Source organism: Culex pipiens, chromosome 2 (genome assembly GCF_016801865.2).
Source record: "Culex pipiens pallens isolate TS chromosome 2, TS_CPP_V2, whole genome shotgun sequence".
Classification (NCBI taxonomy): Eukaryota; Metazoa; Arthropoda; class Insecta; order Diptera; family Culicidae; genus Culex; species Culex pipiens.
The window spans coordinates 178,327,140-178,352,573 of NC_068938.1; the positions used below are offsets into that span (position 1 = coordinate 178,327,140).

The 25,434-nt window shown below is 40.1% G+C and overlaps 3 protein-coding genes across 3 annotated transcripts in view; 2 read left to right on the plus strand and 1 right to left on the minus strand.

The window, feature by feature from the left end:
- The first annotated feature begins 1,977 nt into the window (after positions 1 to 1,977).
- On the plus strand, positions 1,978 to 2,774 carry LOC120414954 (uncharacterized). The gene has a single exon (XM_039576286.2). It carries the CDS (start codon positions 2,006 to 2,008, stop codon positions 2,738 to 2,740), a length of 735 nt encoding a protein of 244 aa, XP_039432220.1. The 5' UTR covers positions 1,978 to 2,005; the 3' UTR covers positions 2,741 to 2,774.
- A 7,222-nt stretch (positions 2,775 to 9,996) lies between these two features.
- LOC120414941 (MOXD1 homolog 2-like) overlaps positions 9,997 to 25,434 on the plus strand; it is a 253,539-nt gene continuing 238,101 nt past the window's right edge. Inside the window, exon 1 of the mRNA XM_039576271.2 lies at positions 9,997 to 10,943. The gene's annotated coding sequence lies outside the window, so the exon portion shown is untranslated. The remainder of the gene's footprint in view (positions 10,944 to 25,434) is intronic.
- Positions 15,921 to 19,050, minus strand: LOC120414961 (chitin-binding domain protein cbd-1-like). Its single transcript, XM_039576293.2, has one exon. It carries the CDS (start codon positions 18,815 to 18,817, stop codon positions 15,953 to 15,955), a length of 2,865 nt encoding a protein of 954 aa, XP_039432227.1. The 5' UTR covers positions 18,818 to 19,050; the 3' UTR covers positions 15,921 to 15,952.

The window sequence follows — 25,434 nt, forward strand, 5'->3', positions numbered from 1 at the left end:
CCCAGGAAATTTGTAACCCCGGAAAATTGAACGCTCTAATTTTTTTAAACAAACTTCATCATCCCGGTACGAGAATCGAACCCATCACCTTCTGCTTACAAGGCGAAACCCATAACCCACGGCCACGGTAGCTCGTACATTCATTTGCGTTTTAATCTGATCTGATGCAATTACTACATTAAACTAGTGTTATTTTGCGCTCTTTACAATTAATAACAAAGTTCGTTGCGTATTCTGAGTCAATCATGTGGTCCAAACTTCACCCGAATCATCACAACCCAGTTATCTGCCTTATCAGTCACGAGATGTTTCAGTTGGTCCAGAAGGCAAGCCGCACTTCTCAGAACCATGAACTTGTCAATCACGGAATCACGAGTTTAGGGGGCGGACACCTCGTTATGCAACTGGCGCCACTGGAAAATCTGTTCAGCCTTTCTTATCAAACCGTATTGTGATGTCCACGTGGAGCTCGTGAACCTTCTCCATGGGGTTTCATGAGTCAACTCGGAAGATAAAGCATATTCAAATTTAGAACACCATTCAAAACAATATCTCGAGCTTTTTCAATCAAACTTTGTCACAATCTTATCGATTTGATGCGAAAATCTCGCGGGTTCCACAACTCAATAAAAGCAGCCTCCGCGGAGATCTGCTCCAACAGTCTTCTGCGAACACTTTTCGGTGATTCACCTAGACATAACCCATCCAAGAGATGACCAACGCCGCCCTTCTGGGACTGCTGCTTCTGGCGGTGACCGCTCTGGTCAGCGGATTCCCCACCCAGCAGCACGAAGCGGACTTTTGCGACATTGCCGCACACCAGGGAATCTTCCTGGTACACCCAGATTCCTGCTCGCAGTACCAAACGTGCTACAAGGGCGACCTAATCGACGGTAGCTGCCCGGACGGTCTGTACTTTGACGTCGAAAGCCAGGGCTGTGACGAACCGGAGCGTGTCCAGTGCCACCTGGATGAGGTAGAGGAAGAGGAGGAGGAAGCGCCCGTGGAGGAGACCCCGGAAGAGGAAGCACCAGAGGAGGACGAGCAGGACGATGCTGAGGAAGGTGGTAGCAGAACTGAGGCCACTCCCGCTGAAGAAGAGGACGATGATGTGACTGAGGATGAGCAGGAGGAAGAGGTTCCTGCTGAAAATGAAGATGATGAGGAAGGCGACAAGGAAGACGAGGAAGAGTCGGAAACTGAAGATTGCGATCACGATCACGATCATGATCACGATCACGATCACGATCACGATCACGATCATGACCATGGCCATGACTGTCCCTGCCACGATCACGATCACGAGCATGATCATGAGCACGAAGTCGTTACCGACGGAGCCGTTCGCATGGTTACCGAAGAGGACGATGCTGAAGTGATCCCGGAAGACGAATCTGAAGTTCCGGAAAACAATGACGACGAGGAAGAAGAGGAGCAAACTAACGAAGAAGGTTGATGATTACCTTACTTGTAGTTTTTGAACATCTGGTAAAAAAAAAACATTTTCTTTCAAATTTTCAGAAGATTCTGAAACCGAGGAGGACCAGGATGACAAACCGGAAGATAACGAAGATGAAGAAGAGGAAAAAGAAGATGACGAATCCAGCGATGATGAGCAAACTCCTGACAACACGATTCCTGAAGTTGAGGAGCCAGAAGGTACCTCGAAAAAAAACTTTTATTAGAATAGTTTTTAATATTTTTGATTTTTTTTTAGCTGAACCTGTTGAGGAGAACCTGTGAACAGGTTATGGTATTATAGCCAATATTTGGTTCTGATTTTAAGATTACGTTCATTGAATAAAAACTAAAAAATCCAAACAATTTTTAAAAAATCCCTCCAGCAACCCTTGTTGACAACCGTCCCCGTTGTTTACCATTTCTCGGAATACCTACTCAAGCTCAGTCTTTGAGCTAATATTGACCATACCCATTTCACTACGTGATAAAACTACCATCCCCAGCCGGAACACCTCACAGTATCGTTCCTCCCGCCGCAAAGATAATGAGGTCGTCATCAGTTTCCTCGCTAGTGTCAATTGTTTGCAGTCTGCTGCTCCACTCTCGGTGGGGGACCTGCCAGCAAGTTCCGGCCGACGCCAACACCGCGTGCCTTGGCGTCACCTCCGGAACCATCACTCATCCAACGGATTGCAGCAGGTACTTTGTGTGCTGGCAGAGCACCGGCGTTGCCGGCCAGTGCTCCCCCAACTTTGTGTTCAACCCACGGGTGATGTTCTGCGTGCATCAAAGTCAGTACCGGTGTCCGATGGAGGTCACCACCATTGGACCGGAAGTGACCAGCTCGAGCACGGTGGAAGCTACGGACGGGACCACTCCGGGACTGTGCGTGCAAACTCCGTGGGAGGCGCACTTTTGCTGGAACCACGCGTCGGAACTGATCCGGAATCCGGTCAACTGCACCCAGTACATTGACTGCGAGCGGACTCCTCAGGCGAATCGAGACTGTCCGCCGGGGAAGCTGTTCAGCTTGAGCTATCAGGATTGCTTTCCAGGGAACGAGAGGACGTGTCAGATGGAACCGCTGGCGGAGGGCTTTTGTGACGGGAAACCAGCGGGGAGTTATGCCCACCCCTACCTGTGTAATCGCTTTGTGACCTGCTTCCGGGGAATGCCAAGGTTGGACACTTGTCCGCCGGGTTATGTGTTTGATGAGGCGAGATTGCGGTGTGTTCACGGGGATGTGCTCGATTGTTCGTCGTTGCTGGGGGGGAATTGATTTAAACTAAATAAAGTGAGTTTATTTTTTGTCCTGTAGAATTGTATTTTTTTAAATGATAACTTGAGAATGTCATCAAAACCAAATTTTTCGCTCTACAGCATTGCCTTGGCGTTCTCAATTGCGAGATTCCTACTCAAAACTAGGTGTCCGAAGGCTTGATTGTTGAGGCAATTGCAAACTTCTTTTTACACCTTAGCTTCCATCCACCCCGGAATCGAACTGACGACCTTTGGATTGTGAGTTCAACTGCCTACCAGCGACACCACTGAGGCAGGACCCAGGGAGACGACTCCTACACCTGGACTGAGCTATCGACCTAACCTCTAGGTTAGACCGGGGCCAACATTATCAGACAAATCTCGTCTCAAAATTTGCCACCGGGACCTTCTGGGATCGAACCCAGGCCGACTGTGTGAGAGGCAATCACGCTTACCCCTACACCACGAGTTCCGGTGCCCGGTGTCATCACGATCACGAACGATGCTTCCCAAAGGCAAGTTCTACTATAAGAGCCCACTGATAAGGATTTTCGTTTGAACAATTCAGATAAGAAATTCATTCAAGAAGTCAGGCAGACAAAACTAAGATAAAAGGACTGAGGTGGAAAAAAATAATTTTAGTTTACTGTCCCTGTTTGCATAAAAAGTCCCTAATGCATTTTCATCACTTTCGAGTTATTGATGAAGTTTGGTCCAAAATCGTGTGCTCTTCCAAAAAAAAAAAAAAAAAAACATTCAAAATCTGAAAATAATTTTCAATTTATTGAATACCTACATTTCTTTTTGTTTTTGTTTTTACTTGAAACCGATTTTTATGGTCACCTTGATCAAGATTGTACAAAAAAATCTTTTCTAGCTCATCTCGGTTATTTCTTCCATAATATATGGCTTCATCCATAAAGTACGTCACGCTAAAATCAGCCAAAATTTACCCCCCCCTCCCCCCCTTTGTCACGCTTTTCCTATACTTACAACACGCAATGTCACACTTGCTCAGACCCCCCCTCCCCCCCTAGAGCGTGACATACTTTATGGATGACGCCTATCTAGTAACAGTTCAATAGGGCGAATCTGCGATTGTAAACAACACAGCTAAAAAAGTAGTAATCCAGCTACGTGTAAAAGGCCTGGGTGTAAAATAAATATTGCATTATTTTATGCAATTTTTTGTGATTTTACACCCTGAATTATGTAGCCCATCAGTATGGGAAACCTACTTGACCGAAATGTCAGGCTCATATACAGCAATTCCCCACGAAAACAGCATGGAAAAAAACAAAAGTGCTCGGATCGGGCTCAAAATTTTTCTGGGGTTCCCTGGCCGAAATAATTAGACCCGTATTTTTTTGTTTGGCCATTAGGGTGACCTACGCCGTGTTAGGGTGGTCTGAAAAATGGCCATTTTCGTCGATTTTCGCAAAAACCACTTTTTTCAAAAAATCATATCTCCACGTCATTTCATCCGATTTTAGCTGTCTTAGACGCAAAAGAAAGGTGATAAGTTGGTCTTTCAAAGAAAAATAATAAGAAGTTTAAAAAATCTAGCCTAACATATGAAAAGGGTGTATGAAACATTAAAATGCCGTTTTGACGGTGTCTGGACCAAAGAGCTTATGTCTGGAAATATTTTTATCGGATTCCCCGGACATTTTTACATAACATACTAAAAAATAGGAGGAGTTCATTAACAGGATTCCGAGATATAATTTTTTGAAAATAAAAAAAAAAGTTGCGTCTTTTAATAACAAAAATTATGGTACCCAAACATCTATAGGTCATCGCTGAAATTTTAAAATTATCGCAGTTTTAATGAAAAAAGTTTATTTTTTGCCGATTTCGTCATTTTCCGGTTTTTGCGCGCGGCGCGTCGAAAAACACGGATTTTATTTTCAAAAAATCATATCTCGGAATCCTGTTAATGAACTCCTCCCATTTTTTAGTATATTATGTAAAAATGTCCGGGGAATCCGATAAAAATATTTCCAGACATAAGCTCTTTGGTCCAGACACCGTCAAAACGGCATTTTAATGTTTCATACGCTCTTTTCATATGTTAGGCTAGATTTTTGAAACTTCTTATTATTTTTCTTTGAAAGACCAACTTATCACCTGTCTTTTGCGTCTAAGACAGCTAAAATCGGATGAAATGACGCGGAGATATGATTTTTTGAAAAAAGTGGTTTTTGCGAAAATCGACGAAAATGGCCATTTTTCAGACCACCCTAACACGGCGTAGGTCACCCTAATGGCCAAACAAAAAAATACGGGTCTAATTATTTCGGCCAGGGAACGCCCAGAAAAATTTTGAGCCCGATCCGAGCACTTTTGTTTTTATCCATGCTGTTTTCGTGGGGAATTGCTGTATATGCGTTTATTCTTACAGCTTTACATCGGTCTGATGGCCGAGTGGGCTAAGGCGCCAGTCCTTCCTTGGTGCTGGGTTTGAATCCCGTCGGTTGCAACTTTTTTTTTGTGTTTGCAAAAAATGTACATTAAGTGTGTAATATTAACACTGGAACGCCCAACGCATGTCCAACTTACACGGACGCCCAAGCCTCCCAAAAAAGTTGGAACGGTAACTTCAACTCGCTGGTTCTCGGGCATAACTCACCCAATCAAGACGATTCTGTTTTCCAGTGATTTGTTAGGATGTCTAGATGATCCTAGAACTTTGCAGAACTCAATTTGATCAAACGTGTAATTTTTGCGACCAAAAACATCGTTCCAACTTTTTCAAAAAGACTGCCTCCGCGGAATTTTTGGCGATTTTTTTTTTACACGTGAAAAAAAAAGTTGGAGCGATGTTTTTGATCGCAAAAATTACAGATTTGATCAAATTGAGTTCTGAAAAGTTCTAGGATCATCTAGACATCCTAACAAATCACTGGAAAAAAGAATCGTCTTGATTGGGTGAGTTATGCCCGAGAACCAGCGAGTTGAAGTTACCGTTCCAACTTTTTTGGAGCCTTGGGCGTTGGAATGTTAAGTGTTTATTTTGACGAAGGTGATGTGCATGCTTTTGCATGCGATTTTACCATCGGATTTTTTGCTGTGAAGCAGTCTTTTCCTTTTGCCCAAGTGACAGTTCACGTCAAGTAAGAGGGGGACCGACGACTGCTTGTTCACAATAACAGATTCGCCTATTGAACTATTACTACGGATTTATTATTATACACCCACAGTAGAAAACCGAGCGAATAGTCCTACAAAATTTTAACGAGAGGAAAGTACTATCTTGCTGGCTTACAACAACAACAAATTGCGTTTATTTGTTCATTGCATTCAATGCAATTCATCCCATAGGGACGTGGCGTTACATCGTGCTGCCACCTGGTTTTTTTAAGCGCAAGAGTGTAAAAGTGCTGAGTCATCGTCTAAAAATAGACGGCGTCCTATCTCGCCCAGCAAAATGAAGTCGATAAAGTAGTCGGTTTCGATGAGAAAAAGTGGAAAATGTGGTCTAAAAATAGCGACGCCATCCCCCTATTGAGTGGCTTATTTGGACAAATGCCCGTCGTTTATTCGTCGAACAATAGGGACGTGGCGTTACATCGTGCTGCCATCTGGTTTTTTAAAGTGCAAGAGTGGAAAAGTGCTGGGTCATCCTCTAAAAATAGACAGCGTCCTATCTCGCCCAGCAAAAATAAGTCGAAAAAGTAGTCGGTTTCGATGATAAAAAGTGGAAAACGTGGTCTAAAAATAGCGATGCCATCCCCCTATGGTGGCCGAGACGGTAAAGTCACGGATTCGGTATGCCAAAGGTTTGGGTTCGATTCTCGACGTCGACAGTTTTTTTTTATGGTAGAGACTTAATTATTTTTTTATGGCAGAGACTTAAATTCTTATAAATGAAAAATAAATTTAAAATTCAAAAGTAATTTCAAAAAAAGTTCCAAAAACAAGATTTTTTGTCTTGATTTAGTTACCTATAGTGAAATTTTGGCGAAAACTCTGGTGTCAGGACTTTATCATAATTTGAATGATTAGGTTAATCGTCCATTAGACATTACGTTTTTCTAAAATTTATGAATATACCGAAAAATTACCACAACTTGTTCCTCATTATTTCGTCAATAAGATTTTTTAACAATATTTTAGACGATTTACTCATTTTTTAAGAGCTTTTTGACATGATTTTTTTGAAAGGTAATTAGATATCAAAAACATACAGAAAGATTTTAAATGTGATTCTTTCTAAAAATGTTAGATACGCTCTTAGAGTCATTAAGGTCACTAAATTTCAAAATTACAATTTTTGATTGTTTGAGTTGTTGAATTATGTAATGCATGAAAGCTTTCTTTGCACATAGAATTTGAGGATAAATTTTTAAAAAATAGCAATAAACAAAAAAAACTAAAATCACATTAAAATAATAACTTTGAAAAAATTATTCAGATTGCGAATGAAGTAATAAATAGAAGGTTTAAAACAATGTTTTAAACAATAACAACATTCCTTTTCCTTGTTTATCAAAAGAGTATTGTTTATATTATAAAATATGATTATTTGTAATGCTTATTGCATTTTTTTATCTATAGCAAATTTGAAAAAAAAAAATTAAAAAAAACATGTTTGCACACCCAAAATTCCGAGTCGAGAGAATCATTGCCTCAAAATTTATTGAGGGCTCAGCGCCAAAATCGAGAGAATAATGCTACCAACTCACCCCACCATAACAAATGAGTTCATTCGTTAGTTGAAACAATAAATCTCCAACAAGTGTCATACATCGACATCTCACCACTCCTTGCTCACCAAGCTGTGGTGGCCGAGGTTGTTAAGTCATTGGTTTGGTATGTCAAAGGTCTCTGGTTCTATTCCCGTAGTCGAGACTTTTGTTTTTTTTTGTTTTGACGGATGAACTTTTTTTGCAAATGAACCTCGTGAGAATAATTATCTCGCCCTTCTCGAGCTGTGTTCTCTGTGTCCGTAAATGGAACCACTATTCTCTCGACTCGAGGCCATTATTCTCTCGGACTAGCGCTGCTCAGTTTTGGGTGCAAGATTGTTTACTACCACTCTCTTTATGATTTCGCAAATCGAGTTTTTCTTTGTATTTCTCTATTTGCCATAAATTCCCTCTGTAAAAAAATGTATATTTATGTATGAAATTTTGTAAGTTACTTTGTGAAAAAATAAGTACACTGGAAAAATACGTTTTTATACTTTTTTATTCAAAAGTTAAATTCCAAAACACGCATTTTTAATTTTCAAAATTTATTGATATGTTTTAGGGGTTTTTTATGTTTTTTTTTTAATAATATTGAAAATTAGGACAACAAAATTATTGAAATTCATTGTAGATAACATAATTAAATTTGCAATCAATATAGCCGTTTCAAGTAAAAACTACTTTTTGGTATAAATTTTCAGTTTCTTTTCGTTTTTTTTTTTTTTGTATCTTTAAAATACTTTTTGAAAGCATCACTGAAAAAAATATTTTCGAAGAGATGCGAAAATTTTCTACAATTTTCTTTTTGGAACTTAGAGAATCGGGCAAAAAGCTTCTGAGATTTAGCCTCACAAAGAATTTGAATCGATGAAAATGATTTTTTAAGCGTCGCCTCATTAACCTGTAATTTTCAACTGACCCTATCTCGGAAACTATTGGTCTGATTTTCAATGTTAAAAAATAAAATTTTTGTGAAATTTTGTGATCTTTTTGATAATATAGCTTTCAAAATTTTATTTAAGGTTATTCTTCAGCTGGCTTGAAAAAAATATATATATATATTAAATATCTCGGATTAGTTTTCAAATAGACGTACGAGCCAATGGTAAACAAAGCCTTTTATGCTTCGGATTTCGACCTACTTACGAGAAAACAATTTTAAAAATACTTAAGATTGCTCATCTACACGTCTTTCAAGCGCCCCAAACTAAAAATAAATGAACTCTAAATTCTAAATCTTATGGTACTTAAGCATAACAGTCAAAAATAAGACAACAAAAAGAATCTGATTCGATTATCCGAAGTGATTTTTTTTCCTAGGCCTTAAGATAATCGAGTCTGAACTGTAGTTAATGGGAGCATTTACTTTAGTAGAACCATCAGTTTGCTTTCATCGGACTGGCTGTGTCTGTATTAGATTAGATTTTGAAATTGGGTTGATTGAACTTGTTGCATAACAAAAAAATTAAAAATTACATCGACTGTTTAATTTGAAAAATGTTTTTGAAGATTATTTCATGATTTCAAACAAAAAGAATCCCCGAGATGTTCCCTTACAACACCTATCCCGTTACGATGCGTTACGCTGCAACCTTCCTCTCCTCTACAGATGTATCGTACCGTGTCGCGCGACATCCACACTTCATCACGCAACACGCTGCGTCGCACCAAACTCGCTTCGTGAAATCATGAACACCACATCCCAAAAGTGGTGGGGATAACGCATCATTCGAGTGAACTCTCCTCAGCGGAACTTCCCTCGCAGGACGTGCCATAAAATTTCTGGTTCACCCTCTTCTTCCCGAGCGAATCATCTGTCCTGGCAGCGCTTCTCTTCCAACAGGATTCTCCCCGCTCTCTCCCTTTTGCGCTCTCTTTCTCAACAAAACCGCCTTCGCTCTCACTCGGCAGGACAACGTGGCGTTACATCGCCCTTTATCGGAGCGTTAGCCAAAACATTGCCAAAGGACGACGTCGGAAAAGGGATCAACTCGCTCTCTTCGTGGTCTTCTCCCGTGAGAGCGTGAGAGCGAAACTTCCGAAAAATTTTGGATGGCCAAAAACACAACAACAATCCGGAGGGGTGAAACTAGAGCATCCGCACAATCCTGGCGCCGAGAGAGGATTTAGTAGTGTCGTGACTTTCAATCGTTGCACTGAACCTGTCCGGAACCCGCGGCCGAACGTCGTCGGAACTGTTCCGCAAGAACCCGGACGTAAACAGATTGCAGGAAAGCGGGGGATTGCGTGTTGTGCGACATCTGAGTGATACGGAAGAGCAGTGTTTTTTGAGGTTAGTTCCGAGAAGAACCCGGAAGTTCCGATTCCGGAAGTGTGAATCCCAGCGATTCCCGGAAGATTCCGTGTGATTGATGCATGTGAAAAGGTGATTTAGCGCTGTGCAAAGCGTTGAGGTGTTACTGTGACGAAAGAGTCCCGAGCGAGAGTGAGAGGGCCATACGCGGGAGTGAGAGGGAGAGCGCGAGACACCCTTCGGTGCAGGCTTGCCACAAAATACAGATTTTTCAGCACAGGCCCGAAACACAAACGATTTTTTTTTACAGTTAAAATAAATTTGAGCAGTTTTTGTTAAATTGGCCAAAAAGATAAACATTGTTAGCATCTTTTGACATGTTCAGTTTTTGGTAAGAATATTATTCTTTAAAGTTATACTCGATTGAGTGTTTGGTATGTGCCAAAAAAATCTGTATTTGTGGCAAGCCTGCTTCGGTGAGAGCGGGCCAGAGAGAGAGAGGGAGACCTTCCCGGAAACAAAAGAATCGCGCGCTCGGCGACGTGTGTCCTTTCCGATGAGCGCGGACGGTTCGTCGTCCGTTCGAAAGTGACGACGAAGGGAATCGCCGAGGCAGTTTTGAAGGGAAAAAAGAAAATCAATAAATTTCATTCAAGGTTATTCACATCGGGCCAGGCAGTTGAAATAAATTTCGGCCGAGGCGAGAATAACAACAACAGAGGCCGGAAAGCGACAATCCGGAAGTGTACACTCGCTATTGAGGAAGAAATAATCTGGGACAACAAATAACAAAGCCAAAGCCTCAGGACCCGACAATCTGACCAAACCCGAAGTAGAGATCTAAGAATTCTTGGCGTGTTTTTCAACGTCGACAAATCGGGCCGCTATCTTTTGGGACAAATCAGCCGACGTGACAACAATTCTTGCTGGGAAATAAATTGGACAAGGTCCAGGACGATTCTCCCATCCCGTGGACTGGGACAAAAACAAGTCAGCCCAGAAACGTCTGGATGAAAAATGTAGATTTAATTTCGGTTGGCGTCGTCGTATTTTGGGTGTGAAGATTTTTCACTGCCCCCGGGGCCGGAGGACAAAAGCAGGTCAAATTCAAATTTTGCTTGGCGTGCACTCACGGAACACGGAGCAGCAGTACTGGGCGGGGGGCTCTGGTGCATGTTGACCCTCTGAAGGCTCGATTTGGTTTGCAGAAATCGGTCGATTTGGTGCACAGGAGAGAGAGAAAGGACAAGGTGGTTCGAGAATGGCTGCAAGAAGTAAGTTGACCTATTTATTATTTGTGTTAGATACTAAGAAGAAGAAATGGTTCCGATCGATTGAATTGATGGATGTTTTTATAATTCTGATTGATAACATACATTTTTGTACACTCTAAGGAGGTATACGGGGACTATTGTTTGAATAGAAACAGAAGTTGGAAATCGACGTACTAATTTTGTTGTTCTAAATCTAGAATAGCTGTCCTGGTTTGCCTCAAATGATCTATCTTAATTAATTTACAAAAAAAAAATAGTTTGAACTTTACAAACAACTTCAAAAGTTTATATATATTTGAAATTATTTATAAAACACACAACATCAAAGCCTTAGCATCTCTATTCGAAGATTCCTACTCTCAACTTGTGCCGGGCACAAATGTTTTGGCGAAGAACTTTTCCCTGACATGTCTACCCCGGGATTCTAACTGGGAGTCCAACTGCTGACCAGCGATTCTATCGAGGCAATTTTTAACCAGCTTGTTATCACACCATAAACGATTTAGATTTAAAAAAAATGATACCGTAAACTGGGGTGACTTTGATAGGTTTTTCAAATGCCCGTCAAATTAATATCTAAACATTTTTGAGAATTTTGAGTATGTAAGCATTAAGGGATAGCTTATTATCGAACATATTTGCAAAAATGTGACTGTTACATTGCATGTATCAAAATTAGTGGCCAAATCAAATTTCTATCAATGTCACCCCGGGCTATCAAAGTCACCCCAGTTTACGGTACATGTTAGAGGACCAAAATAGCTTATTTTTGATCTATAGTGCATGACGGATGTTTTTATTTCGGCTATGTAAGGTATATAATAAAACAAGATTACAGAAAAGTTTCGAAAATACATGATATTTTTTTCAAAAATTACTCCTAATTATATATAAACTCGTAATCGAAACAAGAACAAAATATTTTCAAATGGCTGAAAAAATTCGGTACCATTTGAATAATTTCGACAGATATAACTTGTTTTAATGGACTTCCATAAAATGACAATTAGGAAAAATATATATATTTCTAGGAGCTACCGAATCAGGCCTCATTTTTCATTCAAGGATATCTCGGAAGCTTTTGTGCCATTTTTTGGTGTTAATCAAAACTTTGTGAAATTTTCTTGTCTCTTTGAAACAAATATTATGAGAATTTCAAAATCACGATAAACATTTTACTATAGCGAAAAAAAATGCAAATATTTTAGAAGAAATATTTTGTATATTTTGTTACATAAAATGGATATTCCCGATACGCTGCTAATAAAATAAATGCCAAATTTTGTTATTTTGATGGTCTAATAAGTTGTTAAACAATAGAGCCCAATGACAGAAAAGTGTTCTCAGAATAATAAAAAATAGCAATCTCTGATATTGCAATAATATATCAATAAAACAAATGTTAATTTTGTTTTGTTATGTTAAGTGAATTTTTCGGTAAATAACCGCTCTTATTTTAACAATAATCGGACCATGGATGAGATGTTATTCCCGTCTGCTCGGTAAATTTCATAAAAACATAAGTATATATGTTTTACTACAACAAAATAAAATAGTATGAAAATTTAAATAATGAATGAAAACAAAAGTGTTTTGAAATGCATTGTACACCTGCCCAGTTGTTTTGCAATCATTAGTTTTCAAAATATCTAAGTAATGACGAAATGATTTTTTGGCCGAAAACAATTTTGTTTCACAGCACTGTACAACGGAATTTCACAAAAAATATTCATAAAAATCATATAAAAATATTTTGATCGATCCCAGACAAGCTAAATATGATTTTAAAGCAGGAAAATGCATTTAAAAATGTTTTCAGTCGATAAGGCTTACATTTTCATTAAAATTTTCAAGTTCCTTTATAAAAAAAATTTGCCCCCTGATTTTTCGGACCGATTTAAAGGGGCCTAAGTATGTCAGTTTGTAAGCTCTCTGCAAAAAAAATATATATATTTTTGCATTAACTTATAGGAATTTCGAAAGAAGCCATTGAGCTCAATCTAGATTTCAGAAAAATTTCAGTCGTATGAAATGATGCACTCTGCATCAAGATTTAAATTTTTCTTTTTTTTCATGAACAATCAGGCACTATCTATAGTAGGTTATTATAATAAGGACCTTAATCTGTATAAACAAAATGATTAGAGAATGGCATTGGCCAAAATTTTAGCGAAATCAATGTGGATTTGCAGTTTTGAAGTGAATTTTGATCCGAGTTAAAACCAACTGCACTGATTTCATTGCATTAGCATTAGCATTTGGAGGACGCCCCACCACCGGAAGGCTCCACAACGCTTATCCCACTGTTTGGTCTGGTTGTGTTAGACCCTCATCCGGAACAATAATCCAACACGGGAGATACCATGTCTTCATCTTTTGATGAGTGTGTAATACAGCCCAGGGCATAAGGGGGTCCACGCCGGGTCCAAGCTATCCTCGGGGAAATGAAGGAATATTAGTAAAAGTTGCGGCAGACGGGATTCAAACCCAGCACCATCAGTAAGGACTGGCGCCTAAGCCCACTCGGCCATCAGACCGATTGCACTGATTTCATTGCCATGTTTTATCAAAAAGGCTTAAAATCCTTTTTATATAATCTAGCTATATATAATCTAGTAAAATAATAAAATCCTGACAACAACTTGATCTAATAAATGTTCAAAATCATGAAATCAGACGGAGAGAATGAGCCACGGAAGTAATTTCAAATCAATTATTAATTAATGTGAAATTGGAAACAGACCTCATTTCAATTTTTTGATGCACCTTTAAGAAAAATAAAGTAAAAAGTAAATAAAAAGCAAAAGTTTTTTGGGTTGCAGACGAAAGATAGGGCAAAAGCAAGTGTGACAGGGAGTTTTGTAAGTACGAAATTTCCCAAAATGTCCATTTCGTTCCTACCAAACTCTGTTAACCCTCTACAACCTAACCCCACCTTTAGACGGGCTTCGATCTAAAAAATCGCCAAAAATCAAATTTGCAGCCGATTTTTGATCCTTAAAAAGTATTGGAAAGAAGAACTCTTAAAATTTTAGAACATTTCAGGGTTGGAAGTTTAACTTGTTTTATGTGACTTTGCCAATGTTTTAAAAAATGTCATTTTTTTAGGGGTCAACTTTGGCTGTGTTTTTTACTAACATTTCCAATATTTTCTGTAAAAAGAAGTATGCAGTAATTTTTCTAGTGTCCCAGACTTTGCCTCTACGTTTTTTTTTTTTTGCAATTTTAATGATGATGGTGCCATTCTATAGCAGAAAATGTGAAAAACATGCAAAAAATTGAAAAAGTGACTGTAAAACCGTGAAAAAATTAGATAGGCAAAATGTAATTATATTAGGTGTTAGAATAGGCCAAATACTACCAAAAACAAACATAAACAAAACAAGATAAATGCAAATTGAAATACTTAAAAATGAAACAAGAAAAACATTAAACAAGAGAAGTAAAGTTTTTCGTAGAACAAAAGTTGCTCAAAATGACCTCCTGAACACGGGAAAAATAAATATTTTCGAAAAAAATTGGGCAGTAGAGGATTAACTAAAATTCATTTTTGAACTCGACAGATTGCTGGCTCCTATCCCATCGTTCTTTTGCAACACAAATAACTTTTGTTATTTACGCTATTTTCCTTAAAGGTGCTTTCAAATATTCGGATTCGAGGCAGGATTCCCGTTTCAACATAATGGAACGATTTCGACGAGACTCATTAGAGATCAAATTGTTATCAAAATGATCTTTGGAAGGATTAATCTGTTCTAAATAATATATTTTTCAACTCAAGAGGTTCAATTTTCTAAAATTCTGAATTGACTTGTCTTTATTAAAACTAAATAGATATTTTCCCGAGCAAAAAATACCACGCTATTTTTTTTTCAAAAATCCAGAGCAACATTTGAAAGGGGCGGTACGACATTGCTCTTACGGCCTTTCATTGCACGCGTTTAAATGGGATGAAAGGCCGTAAGAGCAATGTCGTACCGCCCCTTTCAAATGTTGCTCCAGAAATTATCTTTTAGTCAGCCCAGCACAACAAAACATATCAGAAGCTTTGTCCAGCCCAGTATTCTAACCAATTATTCACCTATCCACACTCAAAAATAGAATATACGACATTGTCCATCAACCTCTCCAGTTAAGTTTCAATTAAGCCATACCTTGCGGCCAGAACCCCCTCGCGACGGGAACTCCGCGCCAAATCGGTGTCACTTTGCTATTCAATTGTGCCACCTTCCTGCTCCACCACCACCATCAGCAGCTAGTTTGTTTTCCAACCTGACAGAAACTAAAATATTGAAAATATTCCATTGGCCGTGGCGGAGTTCACTTTCAGTTTGCCACCCCCGCCAACCTCCTCCCAGGCTGTGTGGAAAAGCCCGTTTGCCATTCCAATCAACTCGTTCCAGCGCACCGGTTAAGGCCGGAATTTGTTGATTCCGCAAACATTGCCAGATATCGGAATGGCCCGCTACACTAATAAACTCTGCCATTTTCAGTTTATTCTATCAAAATAAATACGAGTTTATTGTTCACGAAAGCGTGCTCTGGCGAAATTTATTTATTTATCTATGACACTGTGTACCTGCTGCCGACGGGTTTGATGGGGATTGTTCCGGGGAGGAAAAAAAAGTTGGACAGGTGTGGCGGTTTCGGAGACATGCCGCGCCGTGTCAATCGATTTGATTCCAACGGCAGGAGTCATGACCCTGCGAAACGTGACCGCCGCCATGAGTTGGTGGTATTGTGAAATTGTTTAGTAAAGCAACTAAATGGTTGAAAATTTGATTCCGGCCCGATATCGAATGCACGCGCGCTTTGAAATCCGATCCGCCAAAGCCGATTCCCATTCAATCACTGTCAGCTAGATAGTATTATCGCACAGTCATTATCTGTACGAAAAGCCTGTCGGATTAGGTCACAGCGATACAACGCAGTCGGGGAATTAGCTCAACAGGTCATCGAAAATAAATTACGATTCCGCGTTACGTTACAATTTATTCACTTAATCCAACCTAACAGCTAGTTCTGTCCCCCACTTCACAAGTACTCGATTCACCATTGAATACCTCATCAGATCCGCAAGCTCCAACTTGGGCGGAACCACTTTCGCAACCAACAAACAGGTAGCACACCTGCGGATGAGTATAGCTGCCATCTTCCAAGCCTTCGCAGAAGTTGTAGTCCGCATCTTCAGTGCATTGTTCTGCGTCCCCAGGAACGCACAGTTGAGCAACTGCGCTGAATACCTCCCCCTCTGGACAGCTACCAAGTGTTACGGATTCGACGGAACAAGCCAAGAATCGGTCACATCTAGCGGAATCTGGATGTGGTAGTAGTCCGTCCGGTTGTCCAACGCAGCGCTCGCTAAAGTCTTCGCAGCTAGTGACGCTTCCCGGAACGCAACTTGCCGACGGCTCGTCAAAAATGTGATCTGGAGAGCAAGATTCCGTACTAGGTAGTCCTCCCGCGCAGCGGAAGTACTCCGCACACGAGTCCGGATTCGGTAGCAGGGAATCGTCTTCTTGGCCGGTGCAGAGATTGGTGCAAGTTGTTGCGTCACCAGCAACGCACTGTCCCAGTTCAGCTATGAAAACCGTTCCTTCCTGGCATGTTCCAACGGAAGTCAACTCGGCAGAGCATTCCAAGTATAGGGAGCACTGACTTGTTTCGGGGAATTCAAGCCGACCATCCGGTTGATCGACGCAGCGATCGCTAAAGTCTTCGCAAGTGTCCGCACTTCCTGCTACGCAGGTCGTTTCGATAAAGATGTTACCGATTTCGCATGATTCCGTAATTGGTAGTCCTTCGCTGCAACGGTAGTATTCCACACAAGAGTTCAGATTCTCAAGCACTACGTCGTTTTCTTGTTCCGTGCAGATGTTGGTGCATTCCTCGGTATCTCCTGGAACGCAACCCTGAAGTTCTTGTACGAATATGTAATCCGTTGGACATTCCAAAACAGTCGTCCGTTCGGATTCACATCGGATATAGCGAGTGCATGATGAAGCATCTTCAAACAATCCGTCCTCTCGACCTTCACAAAGATTTCCAACCGGAAAGCAGTCATTGATACCGCCAGGAACACACTCCAACGAATCCCGATCTACAATCTTTCCTTCCGGACACGATTCCACCGTAGCAGATCCCTCTTCACAAACAATCAGCACGTCACACCTCCCCGGATGAGCTTGCACGATATCGAAATCTTCCGGACAAACATCCTCAAACGCCTCGCAGCTTTCCTCATCCCCCGGAACGCAGTCCAGAAACTGCGGCCGCAGCACCGCACCCGCCGGACAGCTACCCACCAGCGCTTCCTGGTTCTGACAAACCACAAAGCGCTCGCAGTCGAACCCTTCCGGGTGGGGATAGCGAAGCCCGTCGAACTTGTTCTCGCACATGGTCTCCAGTGGATCCGGCAGGCAGGTCGCCAAGTCTCCCGGGGTGCAAACACGGGCCGCCGGATCGAAGATGTGCCCGAGTGGGCACAGGTGACTGGAGATCTGCTCGTTGGAGCACTGGTAGAAGCCGTGACACAAGTTGGGATGGGGGTAGAGTCCGTCTGGGCGGGTGGTGCAGGACAGTGCTTCGCACTGTTCGGTATCGCCGGGGATGCACTTTTGATCGAGGGTGGAGAAGATTTCTCCTGGGGTACAGAGAAGTATTAGGGCTTTCTCGTTCTGACAGTACACGAACTGGTCACAGCTGGGATGGGCTATACGATCATCGAATCGACCTCGGCAGATCTCATCGAACGATTCGCACGTTTCGAATAGTCCGGGAACGCAGTTGAGACTTCCCGGTTGGACGATGTGATGCTCGGGACAGGGTTCTTCTAGCGCGGCAGTTCCGTTGCACCGGATGAGCTGTGAGCAATCTTCCGGATGTGGGAATATGACCCCGTACGGCGAATCGTGACACATTTCTGCAATGGGAGCGGTTTCGCAGGTATCTGCGTCACCAGGAATGCAGAACTGCATATCGTGACGGAAGATCTTGCCAGCCGGACAGGATCGAACGTTAGCTACTCCTCCAAAGCACTCAACATAATATCCGCAACCGTCGGGATGGACCAACTGCTCGTAGTTACCACGATTCGCACACATTCCGTCCAGCGTTTGACAGGTGGTTCTAGATCCGGGAACGCAGAATCCGTCGCGGAAGATTTGACCGTCCGGGCAGGGCGTTACGTCAGCTATTCCTCCTACACACTTGATGAACGATCCACACTCTTCCGGATGTGCAACGTACCCGTCGTTTCTTCCATCGCAAACCTCACTCACCGGACGCGGTTCACAATTCTCTCCAGCGATGCAGTTGCCAACATTCGGTTGATACATTTCCTGGAACCCACAGCTGTACAGCAGTGCCGTCTGGTTGTCGCACTGGATAAACGACTCGCAGAAATCCGGATGCCGAAACCGACTGTACGGTCCACTCCGGCACAGATGCTCGTACGTTTCACACGACGCGACACTTCCAATAACGCACCGCTGATCCCCCTCCGAGAAGATGAACCCAACCGGACAGTAGTTCACATTCGCTCGCCCTTCATCGCAAAGAATATACCGCTCGCAATAGCCCGGATACGCGATCGGACCATTCCCGAGGCCAACGCAAGCCTCGGCCGGGTCCCACACGGTGCAGGTTTCGCGATTCCCGAGCACACAGGCCGCCTCCTGTTGGCGCCAGATCTCGTCCTCGCGGCACTCGATGTCCATCGGTTGGCCGTCGTTGCAGAACACGAACCGGCCGCAGTCGGCCTCGTTGGCGAAGAACGCGAACGATACCCGCGCGCAACGGGCTTCCGCATCCGGCGGGGTTTGAGCGCGGGCTAGGAGCAGCAGGGTGGTCACGAGGAATGCCGCGGACCACATGGTTAGGTGTGAAATGGTTGACTGGTTTGGTAGAACTGCGATTGGTACGGATTTATACAGGTGGGGTATTTTCTTATCAATTTTGGATTATGATAATAGCTCCAATCACAGCTGTTTTGACGGCCGAATATCAAATCCGCTTCGGCCGTCAATGGACGATGTCTGTTATCAGTTTAATCGTTTGATTGAACGGAACTAAGATTTAGATAGAATGGATTTTTGAACGACTGTGGACCAATACAGTCATTTTTAGGAAGTGGCGTCTTTTGGAGATACTGCCAACGCACTCGTTCCCGGATACCATTAACCTTACGTAAAACATGACAGGACAAGAGCGATTTCAACTCCGATTCTTCGTCCAAGTGTTGATTCCAAAGTCTCAAGCTTTGACTCCTTAGCTCAACACCAATCAACAAAGCACGCATTTCATTCTCAAGTCATCCCAACAACGGTCCCCCTCCTCCGCAGATATCTGCCAACATCGTTAACTACTCGGAAGTCTCGGTTTAAACTTTGTTTACCATCCTGCCATCAGCAACAGCACCATCAGCGGTCGTTTCGAAGTTCCACTCTGAGGCTAAGATTAAACGACACCCCGATGAAATTCCAGCCTGCCCAAGACCCGGCCCGACGACAACGACTTCAGGAGGCCTTAGAAAGCCGACCCGAGTTGGCCAGGAAATGAAGTTACAACAATTAATACAATATTAACAGCAATTGATGATAATTATGCGGTTTCTGAAGCGGGGAGAATGGCTTTCTCGCACCGGACGAGATTGATAAAGTTTGATAAGGTCGATGAAATGTTAATTAAACGAGCCTCTGCTTGGGCGGCTGGAGTGACCGCTTGGAAGGGCAAGATTCGCCCTGGTTTCTCCAAAGTGCAGTTACATTTTACGATGGTTACGTTTTGACAGCCGAAACTGTACGTCTTCCGTCACGTCCTAGATATCACCGTCCAGCGCGCTACCTTAAAAGGTCACCTTAATCCCAGCAGCACTCCGTCAATCATCATCATTTACCTTGTGTCCTGTCATATCGAGGGGGCCTCCGTTTTATCTCTGCCCAGGAGTGGAAACGCCAGCACCGTGTTCCGGGCTTTGGTGACACGAAAATGGAACTTTGTCGATGGAATCGATGGCGGGAGAAGAGGGTGAGGGAGATGGAAAGTTTCGTAACAGGTTTTCCGGAGATGCTGAACCTGTGCTGCTGCTGCTGCTGACTGCCGCAAGGGGTGATTTTATGAAAATCGATATCGAAGCATAATGGATCTTCCGTGTTAATGGGAAGAGTGGTGGAAGAGATGAGGGGGAGGGGAATTGGGTGATGCTGTGGAATATGGATTTTTGAAGCAGGGAAATGACGTGATATGAAGTGAAAATACTGAATAAGAGAAATACAGGTTATTGCGTCAAAGGAACTTCCCAGAAAAAAAAATCATGATAATGTTAATATCAAATTGTTCAATAGATTTATGATTAACTTTTATTGAGTAACTTGCTCTCTCTGTATTACTTCCAATTCAACTTCCAAATTATAAAATTTCTAAGCCTTCTATTTTTTTAATTCAGTAAAAAAATGTAATATATTTTCATCTGGTAGGGGAAATATACCCATTTTAATCACTCTAAGACTTTCGACCAATTCTCATCACTTTTGCCGTTTTCCGCAAATAAATCAACATTTTCAGATGTATCAACAATGGAGAGTTGCTTGCTCACTTTTATTTGAGCTATTTATTACATTGGAACAATAAAAAACACTCTATGAATGCTGTAATTCATGATCAAAGTGCTGATAGGCCGATAATAGAAATAGGCTGAAAAAGGGTATGGTTCCTAGTTGATTATTTTTTATGTCAGGTGAAATATGTAGTTTTACCTTGCATTATGTGTAATATTACCACTTTCTATGAGTACTTCCCCTTCCACATTTTCCTCTTTACATGGATGTAATACATCTGGGAATAAGTACATCTTTTATGTCAAAAAATGTGTTTTTTCATCTCAAAATATGTAATTTTACCACTTTTTCGTTGTCATCCTTATTTCAGTTGGTAATATTACATCATGAAAGAGGTACCGTAATCTGGGGCGAATCGGGACTACAGTCTGAATAGGGACAGCCGTTTTTAGAGCACATACAGCTTTTAAATTTGGAAATGGATGTACACATTTTGTTGGTCTGAGTCTGTTCTATCCAAAACCAACCAGAAAAATCAAAATATTGTGCTCCAACATGGTTAAAACTGCTGTCCCAATTCGCCCCATGTGTCCCAATTGACCCCAGTTTACGGTAATATTAAACCATCATATTTTACACCTTTCAAATTTACACTTTTTTCATCTTTGTACTCCAACAAAATTCAGAATGTCTACTGTAAAATTAGAACACATTTCTTCCCCTTTATGATAGTTTGAAATATAGACAAAACTCGATCTTAAGCAACCAGAAGCATCCATTTTGGTTAAATCTAGCAAAATTAATAAGATTTTAAAGAAAAAAAAAATAGAAGTAAAATGACTACGTTTCAGTGAACATTTAGAGTTTAAATTAAATAAGGTACACAGTAAAAAAAAAGTAATTTTTGATAATGTAATTTTGAAAAGATGAATATAACTTCTTTTATGATGTAATTTTAGCTCAATTTTGACTAAAAAGTAACACTACACCAGATAAGTGGTGAAGTTACACATTTTCAATGTTAAAAATACACATTTTTTTCTGACATAAATGATGTACCCCTTCCCAGATGTGACCCTTAAGAAGAGGTGTACATTCACTAAAAAAAAGTAAAATCAAACATTCTTTGAGGTAAAACTACATCTGAGAATGGGTACATCTTTCATTAACTTTTGTGTCAAAATGTGAAATTTATAAACCGATTACAATTTCATCAGTTTCTAATGTAAAATTGTACATTTTTTTAACTCAACACCTTTAACCAATCCTAGAAGTAATATTACCAACATTTTTTAAAGTATAGTTCAACCTTAAACTGACAGCAGGAAGGTTCATCATATTTTCAAGACAATAATATTTATTAAAAAATTTTAAGTTTGAAACCAGTTTCAAAATTCTACTCCATTTTCTTTTTCATTCATATTTTTTTTATTTTTTTATTTTTAAAATACTGTTAACATGGCAGAAAAAACTCCAAACTACTACTGTTTTTCATATCTGAAATAGAAAAGAGAGACAAACAGTATTTTTTGAAAAATTTAAAATACATTTTTAATAGGGGAACAGCATCTAATTCCATCGTGCATCTAATGCTGGTATCAAGGTATCAAGTTTTGATTAGATCAAGTTTCCCAAGAAAATATTGAAAATGTCTTCGCTAGGTTTTTTACCTCCCTTTTCCTAGATTTGAAGATTTGAAACAAACAATTTCTATGCTACAAAGTCAGTATCTGAAACATTCATAGTTGTAAGGAAAATCCAAATCTCTATACGAGCACAAATGAAACAAAATTGTAACATGCTATCTCGAAAAATAAAAGTTGAATTGAATTGAAAAAAATATTGAAAAGGTTAATATAGCAATTCCACCTCAAATCAGACATTTTTCTTGTACTTTTGTACCCGACCCTTTCCTATTTCAATGAAACTTTTTAGACATGTTATCCTAGGCCTATATAAGCCATTTTTGTGTAAATGGAGCCAGTTGCACTCGATAATGACATTTGAGAAGGGCGTAAGGGTTTTAAACATGTTTGTATTTTGTTACTGCGGTTTTAAAAATAAAAATACTGAAAAAATAGTTTTTTTAGTGGTTTTTGGCAAGTTCTATATGACAGACTTGATTTTTCAGTCTCGTAAATATTTTTACCGGAAAGCTCGTCCAATTTCCCATAAGTTTGTCTTTGACAGCTTTCTAATTTGACTCGTATAAATATTTACGTAAGCTTATTTACCATCCATGTTTGTACCACACTGAATAAAATATTCTATTTTCAGTTTTGAGCAATGTTATTACGCTTATATCTGTAGTCCCATATATTCAATTGAAATGCTGTCAAAGACAAACTTATAGAAAATTGGGCGAGCTTTCCTGTAAACATATTTACGAGACTGAAAATTCAAATCTGTCGTATAGAAATTGCCATTAAAAACTAAAAAACCCATTTTTCAACATTTTTATTTTTTAAAACCGCTGTATCTTCACAAGTATTGGATAAAGAACAATGATCAATATGAAGGCTTTTATGTAAAATTGTCTGGAAAATTGGTTCCCACTATCAGTTATTGAAAAATTTTAAGTTTAGACCACTTTTCAAAAAAAAAACAGTTTTAGTAAATGATTTTTGTATTTTTTTAGGAAAGACATATCATCCTGCATTTTTCATGAGTCTTTTTGTCACATTTTAGGCTATTTTCACAAAAATTTTGAACGAAAAAAAATCGTGACATCACCTTAAAATTTAACTTTTAAGCTTAAAAATTGAAAAATCTCATAGAATTGGCGTGTACTTTTCTTTCAGTGTTTTTTTTTTTTTTTGCAAAAGAGCAGTTCTCTCAGATTTCGGTCATTCGTTTTTTTTTTGTATATTTTAATCCGAATGAAACTTTTTTGGTGCCTTCGGTATGCCCAAAGGAGCCATTTTGCATCATTAGTTTGTCAATATAATTTTCCATACAAATTTGGCAGCTGGCCATACAAAAATGATGTATGAAAATTCAAAAATCTTTTAAAGGAATTTTTTTGATCGATTTGGTGTCTTCAGAAATGTTGTAGGTATGGATATGGTCTACTCTGAAAAAAATGATACACGGTTAAAAAAATTTTGGTGATTTTTTATTTAACTTTTTGTCACTAAAACTTGATTTGCAAAAAACACTATTTTTATTTTTTTGATATGTTTTAGAGGACATCAAATGCCAACTTTTCAGAAATTTACAGGTTGTGCCAAAAATCTTTGAGCGAGTTATGAATTTTTGAATCAATACTGATTTTATCAAAAAATCAAAAACTTGGTCGCAAAAATTTTTCAACTTCATTTTTCGATGTTAAATCAAATGTGCAATCAAAAAGTATTTCAGTGAAATTTTGATAAATTGCCCTGTTTTCAAGTTAAATCCATTTTTAGGTGACTTTTTTGAAAATAGTCGAAGTTTTAATTTTTTTAAATTAGTGCACTTGTTTGCCTACCTTTGAAAAAAATATTTTTGAAAAGTTGAGAAAATTCTCTATATTTTGCATTTTTGAACTTTGTTGATACGACCCTTAGTTGCTGAGATATTGCCATGCAAAGGTTTAAAAACAGGAAAATTGATGTTTTCTAAGTCCCACCCAAGCAACACACCATTTTCTTATGCCGATATCTCAGCAACTAATGGTCCGATTTTCAATGTTAAAATTTGAAACATTTGTGAATTTTCCGATCTTTTCGAAAAAAATATTTTCAAAATTTTTAAACCAAGACTAACATTTTAAAAGGGCGTTATTAAATCATTATCATTTTTTTAAACTATTGGTTGAGTCATTCGTTCAACTCACTTCAACTTCAACTTCGTCTTTTACATGAACTTTTGCTAATATTAAAATTCAAGGGAACTCAAAATGCTGCAGCTCTCCCAAAACAAGCTCAATGTAATAATGGAAATAAATATTTATTTGATGCAACTTTATTCTCTCTTCAAAACAACTCTCAGAAAATCCAAATATAGACCCACCAAAAAGTGTGGGTCTCGTGGCGCAGGGGTAGCGGCTTCGGCTGCCGATCCCGATGATGCTATGAGACGCGGGTTCGATTCCCGCCTTATCCACTGAGCTTCTATCGGATGGTGAAGTAAAACGTCGGTCCCGGTTTCTCCTGTCTCGTCAGAGGCGCTGGAGCAGAAATCCCACGTTAGAGGAAGGCCATGCCCCGGGGGGCGTAGTGCCAATAGTTTAGTTTAGTTTTAGACCCACCAAAAAAAAGATGAACCGAAAAGTCCGTTCATCAATTATTCACCAATCCATCCAGTGCTTGATTAAACTTTGGCAAACTAAAACCCCGTCACCGCGAAGCGTCCACAGGAGTGCCATTTTTCGCTCACCACCGCACACTTTCCAATCCGTTCCGAACGCCTGAATCGGGATTTAAAATTCATAGAAACAATCAACTATTCATGCCGGGTTCGCTCCTCGTCCAGCGCTTGGTCCAAACTTTCCCTCCCAAAAGAATATAAAAATAGTTGTTTTTTTTCGGTGAAAATCGAGGTTTTCCAGTCCGCAGCAAAACAACCTCATCTCCACACTCTGATGGGTTATTAAGTTAATTACTCAAAATGGGATGAACTGAGATTTTTTGCCCGCCGCCTGACAATCTTGGTCGGAACGAAGAAGCGACCGCCGACGACAACGGACGGACGGCAGCCCGGTTTAATCTGGGTCAGTGTGACATCCTAATTGGTGACCAGTGTCCACTAATCTCTGCTTTGGACGCTTGATTTAACCGATGTCGGCCGCCAGAAGGTTGTCGTATGAGCTGGGTGGATTTGAAGGAAAAAAAACTAGAGCAAGTTGTGAGGAACAGTGTTGCCAGAATTTTGTAATTTTACTTTATTTTACATTTGAACTAACGTGATTTTTACTTTTAAAGGTTACAATCAAATGAAAAATCTGACATAAA

What these genes read in the sequence shown, in the direction of transcription:
- LOC120414954 (XM_039576286.2), top strand. Translation starts at nt 2,006, where the DNA reads ATGAGGTCGTCATCAGTTTCCTCGCTAGTGTCAATTGTTTGCAGTCTG.
- LOC120414961 (XM_039576293.2), bottom strand. Translation starts at nt 18,817, where the DNA reads ATGTGGTCCGCGGCATTCCTCGTGACCACCCTGCTGCTCCTAGCCCGC.